We start from the raw sequence: 19,789 nt of genomic DNA, 5'->3' as shown, positions 1-19,789 counted from the left end.
TTCTGGCCAGAAAAGTGGCACAGGGCTGAGGTGCTGTGCTGCTCTAGCATCACTTATCACACTTATCACAACAGAAGAGCAGGCACAGACATTCACACACGATTTCAGTAGCTCTCATGCTGAGCAACGTAAGGAACCTTTTCAAATCTGTTTCGGCCTAAGAGCACAGTGGAGGGAAAAAAAATCACTGCTTATGTATGAAGAATGCAACATTACAGAAAATAATCCTCTCTCTCTCTCTCTCTCTCTCTCTCTCTCTCACCTCTCAGGGCCCTTAGGACCTCTGTCTGCTATCACACACATTGACCGCTCAGATAAAACAAGAGGCCTGACTGTAAAAAACACACAGGCCTTCCACTACAGAAATGGCCCCTGGGCAGCCATCAGCTGGGATGGGATAAAAGCCCTTTGCCCAGCTTTGACCCTGTAGTTCTTGAAACCATAAACTGCATCTCTCAATCACGTGTCAAAAAATCACTTTGCTATTCTGTATCAGAAATGAAGGCTTGATGATTTTTAAATAGTTTGACAGCTTGGAGACTACTCAAGAAGTGGGACCAGGGAGTTTCACACATCAAACTGCGTTTGTAAGCTGTGTACATAAACATGCTCCATCTTTCGCTCTCTGTTTCTCACACAGTTCCAGAAAGTGTCCAAAGCTTGTTAACCATTAGAAGCAGTGGTGCACAACAACAAGAACAGTCATAATCTTAAACCCAGATGGCGTCGTCGAACACATTCAAATTATTCACAGCACTTTGGGTTCCAATTCGTAAACAGACTCACAAATTAGTCACTACAATTCACAGCCAAGCACACATAGTATTGGCTAATTTATCTTATCACCAAGAAGCAAAAACACGAAGAAATTACTCATACGTATCAACTGTGGATTTGGCACTCTTTACCACTGGCGATGCCCATGTGACCACATCGCTCAAATCCTCTCTCTGAGCCAGAACCGTGTCTCTGCGCACATGCTGGGACTACTCATCACACTTGCTGGCATATATGGATTACATACCACAAATACAAGCACCTGTGAACCACCACAGACTACAGCTATGCTCTTGTGCAATTCTAAATGGCGTGAGCAGGAGGCTAGCACTGAAAAGCTCTCAGTGAGTGAGATCAGTAGCTGCCTTGAACAACCTTGAGGAAGGCCATGCTCTGAATGCTCTCCCTCATTTGCAAGTGGCTACACATAACAGAAGGGCTAAGCATGTATCTGCCGGCTGCTTCTGAGGACAGGTGAGTGGGTGGAAGATTGTTGAATGGTTTACTGCTTGGTTTGCAGTGGCCACTGAGAGAAGGGTTATTGAGCTACATCTGTTGCTCTTGAGCAGAAATACCATCACTCTCCTTAGCCTTGCACTGAAAATCAGGCTGTTCATGTGTGTACACCAATATAAAAATATCCAAAGACTGTGATGCATTATGCTGGCTTGGTTTCAGTTGTTTCAGTTTTTAAAAAAAGCCATATGCATGGCCCTGTCACTTAGTGATAATATAGTAGTTTGAGCTTATTAACACATCATGAAGCATGAGGAATGTGTCTGAACGCAAAGAGATGATACAAATTAAGCAGATTTTAGCACCTTTCACTGCAAATATAAATCTTTATATGCTTAAATGTTTCTGTGAGTCTCTTAACAAACATTGTCTAGCATGCTTCAACAAGAGGCTCCCCCATTCCACTGGTTTGTATCATCAACTGTGTCTATGCTCAGTGTGTGCATGTGTGTACAGGAGAAAAAAAGTTTTGGCAGTTTAACCAACCAAGCTCTAATTCCATGAGCAATATTTAATCAACAGCTCAGTAAAACATGACTAACAGAGTTCTGGTTGGGATAAATGCCTAACACACAAAGTCTATGCAGCTGAGCATTCCTACAGCCTGCCTCACAAATGCACGAGCGCAAAAAAAAAAAAAAAAAAGCCCCTCCGGTGAGCACCGGGAGATGGAGCCATAGCTTGACAGCAAGAAAGGAGGCAGGAGAGAACTGGGGCACTGCATGTGTCCATCTGAGTTTAGGGGAGTGGATAGGCTGCACAGGGACCTCTGGGAAAGAGTGGGAGGCCATGCAGCGTGCTCCAGCCATCACAGATGGGGAAAAAAGTCTGCAGTAATGGGGAAGCCGACAGATGCTCCAGTTTCCCTGACAGAAATGGAGGTCAAGTAGAGTTTTGTGTGAAAGCAACACAGACCGAGAGGGAGGGAAGGCAAAGCAGCACATTATGACTTTAACTAGCGGATTGGGAGAACAGAGAAGCAGCGCAATTCTTTAAACTGGACATGCCGGGAAGGAAAAGGAGAGGTAAAAAAAAGCATCTCCCATGCAGCACAAGCCAATAACACAATTGCCACCATCTGATCCAATCTAGTCTCTTTATGTGACACGATGGCTCTCATTCCCCATGTGAACACCTTATGCCTCTCTTAACATATTCACATTATTAGTGTTCGCAGTAGTTGTGTCTGAAACTGCTATGCGACTCCCAAATGTCTTTCCTGCTGCAAGGCCATCAGAGGCTTCTGAGCCACTTGGCAAATGTGAGCTTTCCAATTTATCTAATATTTGTTGTTCTTTATACAAACCTTTGTTTGGCTGCTATTCTCAGACATTCTAGTAATACATGGTTCGACCTCTATTTCATCACTTGTTCCAACACATGAGCCCTTGAAATAATAAACGGCTTGCATTCACTTCCTACCTTAGCCGTTTTCCCAAATCCACATTTTAATCAATGCTTCATGATAAAGAAAACCAAATTATATGTTCCATGTTACACAGAACAGAAACTGAGTCGCTCAGTAGTGCCTAGGAGCAAGACAACTAGAGATGGTAGAGTATGCATGGTATTCAGGGAAAAACTCTGTGCTTTCAGTATGCCCTGGGAAAGATGACAGGGAAAATACTCTCCATTCACAAGAGATTCAGTGCAGTCTCACAGTCTTGGAGTACAACAGAAATGCACAGAGCATGTCAGACAAGTTAGATAGTTGATAGCAATAAGTGTATGTGCATACATGTGTGCAGTTGGGTTACAAATATACTCATAGACGAAATGCACAGACTGCTGAGACACAAAGGTTTTCATGTCTCCGCAGCTCAAGGTTCAGTGTATGGTGTATAACCAGCTCAGGAAACAAGCCTTGAAGGGTCTTAATCGAGCGTTTTTTCCCCTTTATCTCCCACAAAGCTTGAGTTGTCTAGCTTGCAAGTGGGAACGGCTTGAGGTCTTGCCCACAGAGTTGATAGCAGTCTGCTTACTAAGGCTAGTATGAATGCTGTCAAGGACTAACACCGTGCGTGGATAAATAAACGCTCAGTATGAGCGTTACTCTCGCCAGCTGGAGACACTGTCACCGAACGTGTTACGCCTTTGACGGAAACCTCGGTGTATTAATTAATAGCTGCGTTGGCGCGTGAGCTGTGGAATTCCGCCCTATCTTAGTGGCTTTAATGTGTAAATTACTTTAATAATAGCTCAGCAGTATGGCCCAGTGTAGCCAAGTGTGGGTAGATGGCTCCACATATGCCACAATAAACCCCATGTTAGAGAGGGTCACTTGAAAACATTGAGGAGCTTTAGGGCTTTTAAACAATTGGTAGGTGTCAACACACACACACACAAATAAATATTATACCAAGAAAAATACTGGAATTACATTGATTTCAGGATGATATCCTAAAATGTAACCCTTTCATCTAAGTCATAAGTAACTATTAACTTACACATAAATATTAACAAAAACAACAAAAGAAATTTACTGTGCCATATCTTTTTTGGAGAAACGTTTTAACCAACCAAATCACTGGTTGAAAACAATGTAGACCTTCAATATTTAACATTTGCATAATGCCTTTTATTGGAAATAACTTCAATCAAACATTATTTTCTTAATGTATTCTAGCCCATATATAAAATTCTGTACAAACTGATTTCCTTCATGTGTGTTTTGCTTGAATGGACCGCTCCATAAGCAGTTCAGTGACATTGAATTCAAGAATTTGAACCAGCCATTCAAAAATATAAAACTTCTTCTGTTTAAGCCATTCTGTGCTGACTGTCTCCAGTGTTATCAATTATTGTTGTGTTGCATATGCCAGCCTCTTGTGACATTCAATTCAAGAATTTGAACCGGCCATTCAAAAATATAAAACTTCTTCTGTTTAAGCCATTCTGTGCTGACTGTCTCCAGTGTTATCAATTATTGTTGTGTTGCATATGCCAGCCTCTTGTGACATTCTTATGTCAAAGTTCCTGGGACATCTTTAAGTTCTTTGGTCCCTTGGGAATTGCAGTCTTTCCAGATTCTGAGTCAGGATATCAGCCTTTGCCATTTCTCCACCATGCTTCATATGTGGGATCAGGCTTTTGGTGCTCAAGGGTGGGTTTTTGTTGTTTTTTGCTACAAGAAGCACCTGTGTACATTTACCTAAATTTACCAAACTTTTGTCTCATATGTCCACAAAACATTGTTCCAGGAGTCCTGTGAAATAGCTGAGTTGTCTTGAGACAGACACTATTTATTTATTTGGCTGGGCATGTTCATATCCCTGCCTGAAAGGACAGGAACACCTGATAATCCCTTTTCAAGGGGACATTTTCCAAGACATACATTCTTCATCACTTACCCTGTTTATTTAAATTATGTGTTTAATCATATGTTAAAAGTAATGTTTTGGTTGTTATACGTTTTATTTATTGTTAGGAGTTGTAAGATCACAATCACAGAAATCCGGGTAATTTCAAAGAATTCACACTCTCAAACTGTAAAAGATAACTTTACAAGTATGTGAAGACTGTCAGCTTCCATAGTTCATCCGATATAAGCCTTTACGTTTGTTTTGTTTGTGCTATTTAAGCATTTGGTGTTATTTTTATTTAAAAGATAAAACATCTGTTCAGAACTTTGTTTTTTTTATTCTCTAGTTGCATGTCTTACACGTCATGCCAAAACACAATAAAACAACTGTGTACAAAACGAAAACAAAGCCAGAACAAACAACTTTGATGTAACTAGCCTTCTTCACTTTAACCTTAGCTGCGAAAAGCCAGTCATTAACAAGCCATCTCAATTCATTTGATTACGATATTTTACATAACCTCAATGACGGGCATTATAGAAGAAATTCACACACACACACACACACACACACACACACACACACACACACACACACACAGAGAGAGAGAGAGAGAGAGAGAGAGAGAGAGAGAGAGAGAGCCGTAACACATAGAAAGCGATGACATCATGACAATCGTGAGGATCATAGCGAACGTAATTTGTTAAATCCACACAACAAAATGAACTAATAGGTAGGTATAAGCAAAATTAGGAATGCGGATATAAAAATGGAAACAAGCTGCTCAGTCTAACTAAACTGACCAGACACATTAATTTCTCGTCTCTCTCTCTCTCTCTCTCTCTCTCTCTCTCTCACACACACACACACACACACACACCAAAAAAAAAAAAAAAAAAAATGCAGCCACTGCGTCTGTCTGCTGCGGGAAAGAAAAACGTACATTTTCCTCGAGTAATACGCACAAACAGATCATGCCCCTGTTCGACTGACTGCTTGATGGAACTACTCTGTACATTTCGTGACCGTTTGGTCTATCCGCCCTTGCTAGGATGCTTATCAGTTCGAAACGCAGACAGTACACATAAGTACAATTTGTACTGCCTTGTTCTTTATTGTAACCTATGGTGGTAAATAGTATAGATTCACAAAAGACCAAAAGGGTCTTAGGTAACAAATCGCTTCAATGACATCGCGTCTTAGAGGGGATGCTATCGCTCCGGAGGGACACGGCACCCGTGAAAACAGATGCCCGTCTAACCGCTGGTCGCAGCGTAGGCTGTTTTCACCCGGGAGGGTGAATCGAGGCAGTGAATCCTCAGATGCACCATGCACGTCGTGCCTCACACGAGCGATCCAAGACCGTCGCGACTCGCATCACAACGCATTCACTTCACCAATGCGCCTTTTCCAACCCTACTGGTGCGTTGGCACCTTCGATGGAGAGCACCGCAACGGTGCCAGAGAACATTGTTCTCGCTCACTGACTGTCTCGGGACCGAGAGTTTTTTTTCAGCTGTCTATGGCCTTTGATGTCTCCTGGATACGTAAAGCCTGAAACTGAAAGAAAATAAGCAAACGTGAGCAATGAGCGTACTAGTTAAACTGTGGATTAGGAAACTACAGTAGATCTTGTACGAAAGCACTCCTGTACTCTCAGGTTAACCTAGGTGAGAGCTTCAAAGTGGAATTAAAGAGGAAAAGTGACGAGAGGCTTCTCAGTTGGGTGTGAGGGTCGGGTGGGGTAGCTGCGCTTAAGCTCCTCAACTTCACATTCAAGCCGCACTGCTTACCTCCACACTTGTCCCATCTGGAGGATGTGTATGACCGTCTGCCAGATCCATACGGATATGTGACAGCACCTTCCCTTGCCGCGGGTCCCTGCGCTCAAACCCACCGTAGCTTTCCGGCTGCTGAGACCTTCCACGGACCCCAAGCCTCCTCCAGTATAATCCTGCACGAACCACCTGAAGCTCAAGATTTGGACCAGCACCGATGGAACCAGCACAAAAAACAACGTGAGGCCGAACCAGAGGTAGTCCTGCTTAGTGTAGTAGTCGACCGCAAGCCACAGATCAGTGCCCACGTCCCAGAAGAAGACTAACAGAGCCAGGACGATCCAAAGGCAGTCCAACCAGAGGCGCTCCTCCCGAGGTGGCCGCCTGACGTCTCTCCCCTTCCCCAGGAGGTAATGCAGGCAAGCACTCCGACAGCCCCAGTAACATGAAGAGGTGTTGCAGCAGTGACAGATATGAAGGGAGCTGCCCTCTCTCGGGTAGTCCTCGCCTGTCCCCACCGCCTCGTCCAGGTTGTGCAGCTGGGCGAACCCGGTGACGACCCCCCGTCCATCGGATTTCGCTGCCATCTTTCTCTCTGAAGCTCCCACCTCCGGCTTCCGGGGTTCGCGACGTCACTTCCCTGACACCTGTTTTGCGAGGGTACCCCTAATGAGGTAGCCATCTAGTTTGGGGGCGACCGTGATGCAACATCGACCACCGGATCCTTAGAGTGCCCAATAACGCACCAGAAGCTGAGCATCCTCTTTCAGCGCAAGACCCCAAACCTGCTGCGACCCGAACACCTGATCTGGGTTTGCCTGTTACTTCAGGTTAGAGATTAAGCTCTCAAAAACAAGCTGTTGAAAGGGTGCTCTGCATCTGTCACCTGCGCAGTTTGTGAGGCAGTGTCCCTGCTGTGATGCGCAGCGAGCGCCGGACCTTTCCCTGAGCCGCACAGCACAAATGGCAAGACAGACTATTCCTTGGTCGATGTCCCATAACGGAGACACGCTTGTCTACTCATTGACGATGCCACCTAGTGTTTCGCTTTAAACCTTAAAAAACTGGGGACTCGCGAATGATGTAATGCGGTAGCGAACACGCCGCTCGTATTTTGTTAACCCTTTACACTCACAGAAATTAAATATTCTGGTGTAGAGTCACACGTTCACAGAGGTTCCTGGGATAAAATAAGTTCACAACTTTCAAAACACAACCTTGGACAGAGCAAAACAAAAAGGCATTGCTCGGCGTTTTCAGTCTTACGCAGTTATAACATATCTACCTTTATTTTCAAGTAACTAACAACTTCGTCTCGTTATCGGCGTTTATGAAAATGATCATAACTTGTATAGGAACGCAACAGTACCATCAATTAATAAGTCTATTTGTACCATACGGAAAATGTATTGTTAATCAGCCGTTCTAAACAAGGAACAAAACGAAATTCCGTGGTTTAGCAGTTAATCGTTAACTGAAGTGAAAAGCCATGAAAAAGTGTATCATCTGGTAGTTGAATAATTCAATCCCTACGAGTTTGAGAGCATAAGGAACCGTGTGGGCGACGTGGTCCTACTATGTGGCTCTGTATGCCAGCGAAACATGCAATGAATCATGATTAGTGGTGGAGCAGGTGTGAACAGCTTACTTACATGTAACTAAAGTACAGATCCATATGGAGTTTTGTTATCAGGTTAATGTTTCAGTGTTTCTGTTATTTCTTTCAAATACAGATATGGCTAAATGGGGTGTGCGAGAGAGAGAGAGAGAGAGAGAGAGAGAGAGATTAAACTCTTGCCAAGCCATAAAATCAGCATTATCCACAGATAAAAGTTACCACATATCCCTTAAGCTCTGATTACAAAATGAGACATGCTTTGTTTACCAGTACAACAGCCAACAGCATTCCTGTGTTGTCTGTTTCTACTGGCCAGCCCAGCCTCTACCTCAGCCTCATAAATCCTCAACACCTGTGTATCCATCAGGGTGGCATTACCAGGATTAAGACACCACAACTGTTACATTACAAAGACCAGCTCCCTCCCTCTGGGTGCCAGTAGTCTTATAACCTTACATGAAGCTAGGTCATAAGAAGCATGAATGCCATTATCTTAATTACAGCAGGCTGTTATTAATGAACATGTTGAATGGCCCTGCAGTTTCACAGCCTGTTGATTCACGAGAAAATGACAAATCTGTCTTATTTAATATCTGTAATCATGTACATGGGCACAGGTCTTTTCTTGTGAATATCTTCATGGATTATTCATTATTAGACATTATTCATTATTATGGATTATTCGTTATTAGACATTTTCTCTGAAATTGTAAGCATGTGAACAAACATGATTAATTAAGTAATTAATCCAGGATACAGGAGTGACCTACAATGCACTGGATTTCAGTCTAATTTGTGTTGGGAGATGCAAGCTGGCTGTAGGCTGTGCTGTGCACTGCAGGAAGTTCCCTGAGCAGTGCATTACATTAAAATGCTTTAGTGGAGAGTGTCAGATGGCGGCTCTTTCACATTTCAGAGGAGATCTTATAGAGATGTTTGATGAGAAGCATTAATCCAAAATAGCCATAATTTCTGGGCCACTGTAGTATGGAGGGTCTATGAAGGAGGACCTGAAACACAGTAAAGCAGTGTGTGTGAGACACAGTTTGCTGGTGCGTCACAGAGAGTAGTGGGGCTCATTAAAGCACTCAATGCACTGTCTGATTGCCGTTGAACTTTTAACAAGTCTGCCCTGTAGCAGTAGCAAAAGAAACACAACATTAATAAAGTGCCAAGTAGCAACAGACACTTGTTAAGCTTTTAGATGCCTGTGTTATCATGGCACCATATAGAAAATTGATACTTGTATAAACCAAGCTGATAATGCATACTCTCATCTTCCATGGCTCATGTCCACAGACAGACACTTCTATTTGGTTTCATCCATTAAAATATCGGCTCAGTAAGGCGAATCTGTTTCCTTACAAAACTGCATGCATGTTTAATGAGAGCAAATGGAGTCACATATTTTTTTGAAGGGGTGGGGGGTAGGGGGGCAGTGAGCGTGGGATTCCTGGAGCACATGTAGCTCAAGATAAATAATGCAGCAGCTGCAATCACAGCCTGCCCCCTGAGGGCTCCACACACTCACTACCTCACTCAACAGGAGGCCTTCTTGCACCCAACCCTACCCCGCCACAAGTTGCACCAAGTCAACCAGAATATGTCCTGTATTTCACATTCACGTTAGTTCATTAATTTATGGTTTATACAGGAGGTGTCAGATTAATATTACTAAAATACTATTTATCTTTTGTCTTCATTTTGTTCTAGCAAATAATAATCAAAGATTACTTACTCGGGCTTTTCTAATAGGGCATGTGTTAGTCTATAGGTGCAGACAACTAAATATTGCCAGTATAATACAGATGCATATAATAAAGCTCAGGCTACAATAAGAATTAAAGGGTAGACTACCTAACCTACTCAAAAGTGCAATATAAGTGTATTATTTTCCATAACTGATACATGAAATCCAGTCAAGCAAACAAGGTTCTCACAGTCTCATGGATTTTTTTTTCCTAGTGATTTTTTTTCCAAGACAGGTTCTGTATTCTTGCTATTTGTTAAGGTCAATAGCTAATTATACCATGGAAACTGAATACAAGAAATATGACAAGCTATGGATTTGAGAGACTACATTAGAACAAACAATAGGAAAACACAGTTTACCCCTCAAGAACAAAAGAAGAGTTTTGCAATATTGAGGCTATATTACCTATGAGAACAGAATATCCACACTAGTATACTTTTTCAGATCTTTCAGACTTTTTCAATACTAGAACCAGGATTAGCAAGCCACTGCTGGCAGATGTCCCTCCTAGATTTTGATTGAAGGTCTAAAATAAACGTTTCAAAATTACATAAACCTCACTTTTCCATATAATGGTCATTACAATAAACACTATAGAAAACACTACAGAATAAGTTCAAGAAGTTGCTCAGAATATATATATATATATATATATATTCCAATTTACTATGAAGTAATGCTATTTTAAAATAACCTTGCTGTGAGTTGATGAGTTTAAGTTAATATTCAGTTGTTATTCTGCCTTTCATACAACACTTTTTAGAACAGCATTTATAAGTTCATAAGCAATTAGCAAATTGTTAAATTACATTTATTTAGCTTTTTCTGGCATTTCACTCCAAACAGTAGGTGGCGATATTATACTAATTTGCGCTACAAAACACTCTGTAAAATCCAAAAAAGAAAAAAAGGAAGAGGCGTCAGGTGGACTAGGAGTAAGCTATTTAGCTAGCTAGCTAATTTTAAACCATAAACTCTAAAAAACAGTAGCATTTGACGGTGTTGTCGAAGTTGTCTTTACTCCTGCAGCAGTTTCTTAGCTAACCGTTAGTGTGTGTCTATATATATATATATATATATATATATATATATATATATATATATATGCATGCTCACATTTATTTTACATTTGCGTGTAAAAGGTGGCAATGTCGTAGTACTCCAGTAGGACAAGCTAAATCACCACAAAAAGCTGTCATAGCTAGATCGTAGCGTGAATAGTTAACGTCTGTTGCACTCATTTTGATTACATGGCTGTCATGCGAGTTTAATTTTCCTTGCTACTGCGTTTGGTTCTGTAATTTGACCACCTTTTCCAGATAGCTAAGCTAGCTGTTAACCAGCTAGCTTGTGAGTAAATACCAGCCACAGATGAGTACCCTCAACGAACATTGTGACTCTACCTTTATGTGCTTCAGAAAACGGCCTCTCTCGCGTTTCTTGAGCGCTGACACGTTTTCGTCGTCCCGTCTTTAGGCTTTTGACGTCCAGAATGGAATTCGCGGAGCTGATCAAGACTCCGCGAGTGGATGGCGTTGTCCTCCATCGTCCTTTTCTGCCCACCGTGGAGGGAACTCTGTGTTTGACAGGACACCACCTCATTCTGTCCTCTCGCCAGGACAACACCGAAGAACTCTGGCTGCTTCATGCTAACATCGACGCCATCGAAAAGAGGCATGTCGCTGTAAATGTTCCGCAGGGCTAATGTGGTTCGTTGCTTATACTGGTAATATGACTAAAAGTAAATACGGACAATGTAGCCGTGTTATTGTGAATGAAAATGTTAAGCCTAGATAGGTTACTGTGATCTTCCTAAGACAATGTCAGGCTGTTAATGCACGGCTAAAGACTTAACCACAGATCTGAGATCTTCTGCATGGCCTTCTGTTTTAGATTTATTGGCTCTCTTGGAACAATTATTGTGAAATGCAAGGACCTGCGAATCATTCAGTTGGACATACCTGGGATGGAGGAGTGCCTCAACATTGCCAACTCCATTGAGGTGCACTTAATTTTTTCACTCACAATTCATGCAGTCCATTGCAAGCATTGCTGGGAATGGTAAGTCATCAATTAGTTTGGATACCCTGAGTTTGTCAGTGTGCTGTGTTCTCTTTCTATTTAATCCTGGAGTTCTACTTTTATCTATTTCATATCTTTTTATATTCTGTAAGTCCCAGAGAATTAAAAGCTTTTAAAAAAAGACATTTAAAAAAAAAAAAAGCCACTTAAAAACCTGGGCTGGACTGATTTCTCTGCTCGCTCCTCTTTTTTTAGGCATTGTCCACACTTGACTCCGTTTCCCTGATGTATCCCTTCTTCTACCGCCCAATGTTTGAGGTCATTGAGGATGGATGGAACTTGTTCTTACCCGAGGAAGCTTTCAAAGAACTGGAATCAATGGTATAGGTTTACTCTTTCTATAGGCTTGTGCTTGTGTCTGTTGCTTATTTAAAAAGAACGTTGTAGAGTGCAGCCTGAATTTATTTGTTTTTTTGCTGTTTGTGCTGGACAGACAGATGAGTGGAGGCTTAGTGAAGTGAACAAAGACTTCAGCATTTGCCCCTCCTACCCAGCACTGGTTACTGTGCCCAAGGACATAGATGACGACTCCTTGTGCAAAGCTGCTACCTTTCGCCATGGTGGACGCTTCCCTGTGCTCAGCTACTACCACAAGAAGAATGGCATGGTCAGCCATGCACTATGGGATCTGTAGTTCCATCTGACAGACATCCATTTGGCAAGACTAGACATGTGCTTGTGGTGTCCCTTCCTTTGTCTTCAGGTGATCATGCGAGCAAGCCAGCCTCTCACTGGAACCAGTGGGCGTCGCTGTAAGGAGGATGAGAAGCTGATCAACGCCACGCTCCGTGCAGGCAAGCGCGGTTACATCATTGACACACGCACTATCGCTGTAGCGCAACAGGCGAAGGCTCGGGGAGGTGGCTTTGAACAGGAGGCCAACTATCCACAGTGGAGAAGAATCCACAAAGCCATTGAGAGGTGACTAGAAACTTTTACTCCATGAGTTGTAAGTAGGTATCTGATTTGGTGTAAAGAAATTTCAACCAATGATTTTTAGGTGTGCTGTCAAAGTTGTATTTTGGGTTAGGGTTTTATGATTAATAGTTAAGATTTGTTAGTATTTGTAATCAAATACTTGGCTTAACTATTTATGGATGACTTGGATGTTTATGGATAACTGGGTGAAAAACCGATCAGCTAATGTCACAGTTGTCACAGTTGATTTACTAGATATCAGCAGGAGACAATGGAACATTTTGACAAATTTGATCTTTCCTTTTATTTATAAGTATAATGCATGCTTTACCGATTACTGTAATGTGATCTCTTCTTTCATAGGACCAATATTCTACAGGAGAGTCTGATTAAGATAGTGGAAGCGTGTAATGACCACTCTAACAGCATGGACCGCTGGCTTAGCAAGCTGGAGGCCTCCAACTGGCAGAGTCAGGTTAAAGAGATCCTCACCACTGCCTGTCTTGCTGCTCAGTGCATCGACAGGTCAGCATTTAGCCTTTTTTTATACCTGTGTATGTGTCTCTCTTCTGTGTTCTCCCACTTTTTCTTTGTCTGTCTGTCTCTGTTACACCCCTGCCACACACATGCATACATATAGTCATCTGTCACTGTCCTGCATGCAGATGCTCCCTCGAACCCTGAGGCCTATTTTAGAACAAAGCTAGGTGTAACTGGTTTATGACTGTGTTAATTACTGTTTTTATCCTGGTAGATCTATTCACAGCTAATTACTGGCTCTGTTATAGCCTTGCTTCATGCTGCACTTGTTGCAAAGCCCATTTGTCAGATAATTGCTAGCTACTGTTCAGCCTGCAATCATTATTAAGTTCATAGAATCCTGGTTCTGCTGTGTTCCACACTCATTTTGGCTTACAGCTCATTACTGTTCTTTGGGCTCCTGGGCTTTTGAATAAGAAATCATTTCTTTGTGTTTTCATGAATGTGGACTAATTTCTGTGGTTTGTTTTGTTTATTTTTGATAATTGTTCTTGTGCTTAAGTGTGTATGATGACATTTTTGTGAATGATTGCTTACTGTACTGTTTAGTATTATTAGTATTTTTGTTGTTTGGGAGAGGTACTGACTTGCACTCAAAGATCTGCCTTACAACATTTGTGAGCCAGGTTGATGAAAAAAAAATGCATTTATAAATGAACAACTGCTATCCGTAGTTGACTTGTATTGTTGGTTTTGCTTGGGTCTGTCCTCCTGGCTTTGTGCCCTCAGAGAAGGTGCATCTGTGTTGGTCCATGGGACAGAGGGCACAGACTCCACACTGCAGGTGACATCCCTGGCCCAGATCATCCTGGAGCCAGCTTGCAGAACGGTGCGTGGCTTCCAGGCCCTGGTGGAGCGCGAGTGGCTACAGGTGGGTAGCACCTTGGGCTGGGAGTGGCACTTGCTGAGGGCTTACATTTATGACATCTTGCAAACAGAAGAGCCTGTTTGCAAACTCAAATCCACAGAAATCTAAAATCCCAGCTAAAAAAAATAAAAACAAATAAATGAACTTTTTCTCATCGTTTCATTATCTTAAAAAAAGCCAGTCCCATTAATGTCTAATGTCCCATGACCGTGAGTGACCTCTGACCCCAGGCAGGTCACCCGTTCCAGCAGCGCTGTGCCCAGTCGGCCTACTCTAACGAGAAGCTGCGGAGCGAGGCACCCGTCTTCCTGCTCTTCCTGGACTGTGTGTGGCAGATCCTCCGCCAGTTCCCATGCTCCTTCCAGTTCAACGAGCACTTCCTGGTTATGCTGTTTGAACACACTTACGCCTCCCAGTTTGGCACCTTTCTGGGGACCACGGCAGCCGAGAGGTCAGTGGCTCCCTGTGCAGAGGCTGGTCCAGTCCTAATAGACCAGTCATAACTGCTGAGTGGTGCATGCATAATATCTATGTTTACTTTGATGTCTCACTATCCCACAGTTGCACAGGGTTTGTTTCTGCATTTATTCTCACTACTAGACCTAGTCTACTAGACCAAATTCCTGCTGTGATAAAATCTCTCACATTGGTTGGTCATGTATACACTACAAGTCAGATCTTTTGGAAGCAACACTAGATATGTAAAATAAACATAAAGTTTGTTTTTCAAGTGATGTGGACAGTTCTGCAGTTTAGCATGGATCAAAAGGGGTTGAGCTGCCACTTTCATAGTCTGGTTTTTTCTACAATTTGTTAATGTTCATTTCAGGATCCTTTCAGCAGGTGTTTTTTTTTTGGGGTTTTTTTGTTTTTTTTTTCTGGTATGGAATTAAGATCTTTTAGCACCGATCAGCATAAATTAGTATGAACAAAAGATGTCATTGCATTCTGTACAAATTAAGGTTTAAGAAGATGTACAAGTGCAAAACGCCACATCAGCTCTAAATTTTGGGTCATCCAAGTTGTTATAAATGTATTTAGTGAGATCACATTGTTTCTAATATCTTTTCGTTAGTGGGACACAGAATAGTCATCCCAATGTTGCTGTAGCCCATTATCAGGAATACAATTTGCTGTATTTTTTCTCTGATAGACTGTTGCTAAATTTTCACCAGTTATAGTCAGTCTGGAGAATCACTGCTTTTTTCCTGCTTGGCCTGTATTGTTTATATCAGCATCAGAAGTGTGCTCCATGGTTAAGTAGTTAATAACTATTGTGTTGATTGGGATCTCATGTTAAGGTTAAGTGACTCCTGACTCAAGAATGTGTAGCTGTCTAGTCTCTATAGGATTTTACAAGACGTCACCATTGTTGTGCTGTCTGTGTGTGCTATCTGAGTTAGGGTGAAACTGAAACTCTCCCAGAAGACTGTGTCCCTGTGGTCGTGGGTGAACAGGCCTCAGGAGCTGGAGCGCTTCCTCAATCCACTCTACGAGCCCAACAGCCTGGTAATCTGGCCGTCTGTCGCCCCTCAGAGCCTGCTGCTGTGGGAGGGTGAGGAACAGACTCGCCTGCTGGCACCGACTAACCTAAACGCCTACCCCTACAGGCCTGCTGCCTCTCACCAGACCCACAGCCGTGATCCCCCAGGAACCACTTGAAGCCTCCTCGGCTGATGGATCTTGGGTTGCGCTTGTATTTGGCTATGGGGATCTTGGCTTTCATTTTTCCCTTGTTTGTTTCTTGAAGATTTCTTCCATGGAGCCAACAAAGCACCATTTTAAGTCACTCTCTACAAGAGCCTCTGCTGAACATGTTAATTTATTTATTTGTGTGTATCTTCTTTGGGAAAGCTGCTTTGTATTTCCCTATAGTTGCTTTCCTGCTCTTTCTGCGTGATGGAGGTTGGCTGGCTTCCTAGTAATGGATTTATTCGCTTTAGTAACGTAAACTTTGATAAAACAGAAGGTTAATGTTTTGTGTTAACATACAGCTGGGTGCATGCTTTTAATAACTGAATGTGTTTTTAACTTTTTTTTTTTTTTTTTTTTTTTTACATGTAGGTTTGTTCTACATAGTTCTGTTGTGTAACCGTTAGGGGGCAGCAGTGTCCAAATTCAGTACAACCTTTAGTGTAGTAAGAATCGGGCACAATTGAACTTCATTATACCTTTTTGCATAAATGCTTATAGTTATGGTTGTCATGTTTATGTACTAGATATTATTGTTGTTGTTGTTATATGTAGGTCCTAATTACAGTAATGACTGTTTGATAGGATGACTGACATTTTTCCAGTCATTGAAAATAATTGTCAGATTATTTGTAAAATGCTTGGGACTTTAGCCTGACTGGTTCCTATGGTGACCAAAGCAACACATGCCTCTTTGTCTTATGACAATGGAACAATTACAGCACTGGTCTAAGGGTTAATTTATTAATATTTTCATGTAAAAAAGCTGGAGGTAGGACTTGGGCAACTAGGCGAATTTCTTATTTAAAATTAGTTATATTTTTAGATAGCTGTATTTGAAGAGCAAAATTTATAGGTAGTGAACTATTTTCAAGTGTGTGTAATACAATATTTAAATGCCTCATTGTCTAAAGAAAAAAACATCAACTGTAACCTGGAGCACTGTCTCACATGCTCTTCAAACAAAAATGATATCGGGTTGTGAAGAGCCTCTTTCAGCATGGTCTAGATGATTCGTTCATCTGCTTGAACTTGATGAAGCTTTCAGCGGAATTTGTTTAATTTGTTTAATTCATACTTGTTTCCAAGAACAAAAAAGCATCACAAAGAGGACTCGATTGTCCTTGTCCTTTCTTCCTATTCTGTATACGACTGCTTCAGGTACATAACTTGTCTGGCAACTGACTTTTAAGGAACGTTTGTGTTCAGAGGAGTCACTGGAGTGGGTCTCAACCCACTCACAGACAAGTTTAGACCTAGTGGATAGATTCCCCACCTACTCGCAGTATGGGAGAAGTCTTTTTGGAGGCAGAGCATTCCTCATGACTTTCTAAACAGAAGTCACACCCGTTTGGTACTTTGAGGCAGAAATGAGCCTGAAGCAGATTAAGAGTACAGAACTCCCCACTTAGGCACTGTCTTTTGATGACATTACTAACAGCATGGCAGCAATGTGAAGTGATTCTCTTGCTTTCTCACTCTGAACAGCCAGTTTTTAAGGCCTTTGAATAAGTGTGAATGGTTTCAAGACCGTCCAGGTCTTTTGAATTGTCCAGTGAAGGCAACTGGATTTGCATATTCACTTTAAGCCATTTAAAAAGATTCATGCTAGAAATATCCTTTCTAAAAAGAGCTCAGTTCCATAGAATCAAAAAGTTCATTCAGCAGCAACAAAGCATTTTATTTAATTCTTTTTAACAACACAAGGAGTCAGTCTACAATTGTTTTGAACAGTCTCAGAGTAGAGAGAGATTTTTTTGGGGGGGAGACACATTTTCTTCCCTGTGACACTGGAAACACTAGGTCTAATGAGACAGCAGCTGGTAATGCCAAGCCCACAATACAATCTCATGTCATGAGTGGTTATCTGTGCATGCTGTAAAGATGTCCAAGTGCCATGCACTTGGCATGGGGTAGTAGCTACTAATTAGATTCTATGTTCAGTTTTGGGCCTGTGGACCCATCCTTCATTGGTATGCCATTGATGATGCAAGCCATCGTGTGATTGGGTCACTCAAATTCACTTGTGACTTTTTTTTTTTTTTTTTTTTTTTTTTTTAATTTTTATTGATTTGTTTGTTTTATTTTAATGTGTAGTATGTTTGGTATAAGAACCTTTTAAGCAGAATTTGAAATGAATCCATGCTGGGTATTTTTAACAAATTACAAACTTCTCAGTTCTTATAAGTGGCTCATACCTTCCTTTTTCCTCCACAACAGGCGTGTTCCTGCGCTGGAATCGCTCCACCAAGTGTCTGGATGAGGCCTATGAGGAGATGGTCCATATTATTGAATACAATAAGGAGCTACAGCTCAAGGTGAACAGCCTGAGAAGACAGCTGGCTGAGCTGGAGACGGAAGACGCACTCCCGCAGACTCCTTAGTGCAGGCAGCTTGAGTGTACTGGGAGATTTCAACGGAGCGCTACTCTTCAGTTCCCCTTCAGCACTACGGAGATTCCTCATTCATGTACACCTGTGCATACACACAGCCTTACACAGTCATTCTTCACTTTTGCTTTCTCTGAAGTCTTCTTAGTTACTGTAAGGCTTACCTCTCGCCTCTGATTCTCACTAGCCCTTCACTCTGCTGAGACCAGTCCGTTAGCTGTAGTAATGTGTCGCTCTCCTGGCTTAGTCCCTTAAACACACACTATATTAACACTACTGTATATGTCTGTGGCTTTGGAGCACATTTCACTCGCTAAACACTATTAACAAAGAATGGCTGCATACTTGAGAAGATTCATTGTGATGTGGGTGTCTACACTGAATTGTCCAGTTATTTTCACTTTCTCAGACAAAGGGACAGTGACTACCCTAAAACATTTGACTTCTGAAATTGTGGCCATGCCTTCGTTGTATGGCAGTTCTGGATAACTTGTCAGGATCATTTCAAGACTTTTAAAAGGGAAATAGCACAGCTTTGAGTTTTGGAGGTCAGAACTGTACAGTCAAACCATGACTAGCATGCATATGGCTTTTACAAACTGGTTACAATCAATGTGGTATCAAGAATAAGATTATTCATCTGACTTCCTTTTTATGTGCACTATCTGCATGACTAAACTCATAATCCTGTCATTCAGGTTTGGGTGAGAAGCTCAGCAGCAGGACAAAGAAGATTCATGGGTCCATGTATTTCACACATGCACATTCTTAGTTTGTAACTCAGTGTCTCCTTTTGTTCTTTGGGTTTTATTTTTGTCATATTGTTGCCATAAGACTTAAGGGATTCACTAAGCAAATAATGCCTTCTGTATTGTTGAATTCCTTCTGGTGTTTCATTACCTTTCAATTGTTTCGCATAAACTGAGTAGCCTGGGTACTAAGCAGGGTCTCATTTCCCAAAAAGGTGTGACTTGCTCTACAGTGACTAACAAAAGGTCATTTGAATTGTTATTGTGAATACCATGGCACCCTAGAATGTTCTTAAGTCAGCTTGTGTTCAGAAAGGGGGTGGGTGTGCGCGAAACAAGACCAATACAGCAAATGGGGAAAAGCCCTATTTCAATGTCATCTTTTCGTTAATGAGATATGGTTTGACTCATTAGTGGTAGTTTTGTGGATATAATTGACCTGAATGGCAACCAGATTAAAGACTGAAATGTTAACCAAATATTTAGTGTATTCTATACTCTGTTTACTCACAATATTTGGATGGTAGGGGCAGGCCTTTAGGTCTTACTGGATGATATATGCTTAACTGCTCTGAGCTATCTGCTCAGTGCAGTGCCTTGAAAGTGAACCGTTTTTTGTACTTGCATTCAATGGCTATATTTGTCTGCAACACACTGCACATTTTTTATGTGTATATGTTTTAATTGATGTATGTTCTGTGGGCATTAAAATGACAATGCAGATGCTATGTTTTGGTATGAATTCAACAAACTCAATAAATGCTACTTATCATGAGTGTAAGTTCAGCATTTGCTATATTTTTAGT

General features: G+C 41.7%; 2 protein-coding genes across 3 annotated transcripts in view; one reads left to right on the top strand and one right to left on the bottom strand.

Annotated features, from left to right (window-relative positions):
* Window positions 1-11,283, bottom strand: part of xkr6b (XK, Kell blood group complex subunit-related family, member 6b) — a 37,391-nt gene extending 26,108 nt beyond the window's left edge. Inside the window, exons 1-2 of the mRNA XM_027025122.2 lie at window positions 11,148-11,283; window positions 6,389-9,001 (exon numbers count right to left, since the gene is read on the bottom strand). Coding sequence (XP_026880923.2) covers window positions 6,389-6,960 — 572 coding nt within the window. The 5' untranslated portion in view covers window positions 6,961-9,001; window positions 11,148-11,283. The remainder of the gene's footprint in view (window positions 1-6,388; window positions 9,002-11,147) is intronic.
* Window positions 10,596-19,764, top strand: mtmr9 (myotubularin related protein 9). Of its 2 annotated transcripts, none has more exons than XM_035524164.1 (11): window positions 10,596-10,679; window positions 11,221-11,418; window positions 11,638-11,746; window positions 12,022-12,147; window positions 12,260-12,433; window positions 12,530-12,747; window positions 13,108-13,269; window positions 14,014-14,155; window positions 14,383-14,603; window positions 15,556-15,707; window positions 18,065-19,764. In XM_035524164.1, exons 2-11 carry the CDS (start codon window positions 11,237-11,239, stop codon window positions 18,226-18,228), a joined length of 1,650 nt encoding a protein of 549 aa, XP_035380057.1. In that variant the 5' UTR covers window positions 10,596-10,679; window positions 11,221-11,236; the 3' UTR covers window positions 18,229-19,764. The 2 variants fall into 2 exon arrangements, with proteins under 2 accessions (XP_035380057.1, XP_035380058.1); XM_035524165.1 differs by lacking the exon at window positions 10,596-10,679 and adding an exon at window positions 10,697-10,790.
* Window positions 19,765-19,789: the final 25 nt, after the last annotated feature.

Source organism: Electrophorus electricus, chromosome 3 (genome assembly GCF_013358815.1).
Source record: "Electrophorus electricus isolate fEleEle1 chromosome 3, fEleEle1.pri, whole genome shotgun sequence".
In the NCBI taxonomy this organism is placed as follows: Eukaryota; Metazoa; Chordata; class Actinopteri; order Gymnotiformes; family Gymnotidae; genus Electrophorus; species Electrophorus electricus.
This window is presented reverse-complemented; position numbering and strand designations above follow the sequence as displayed.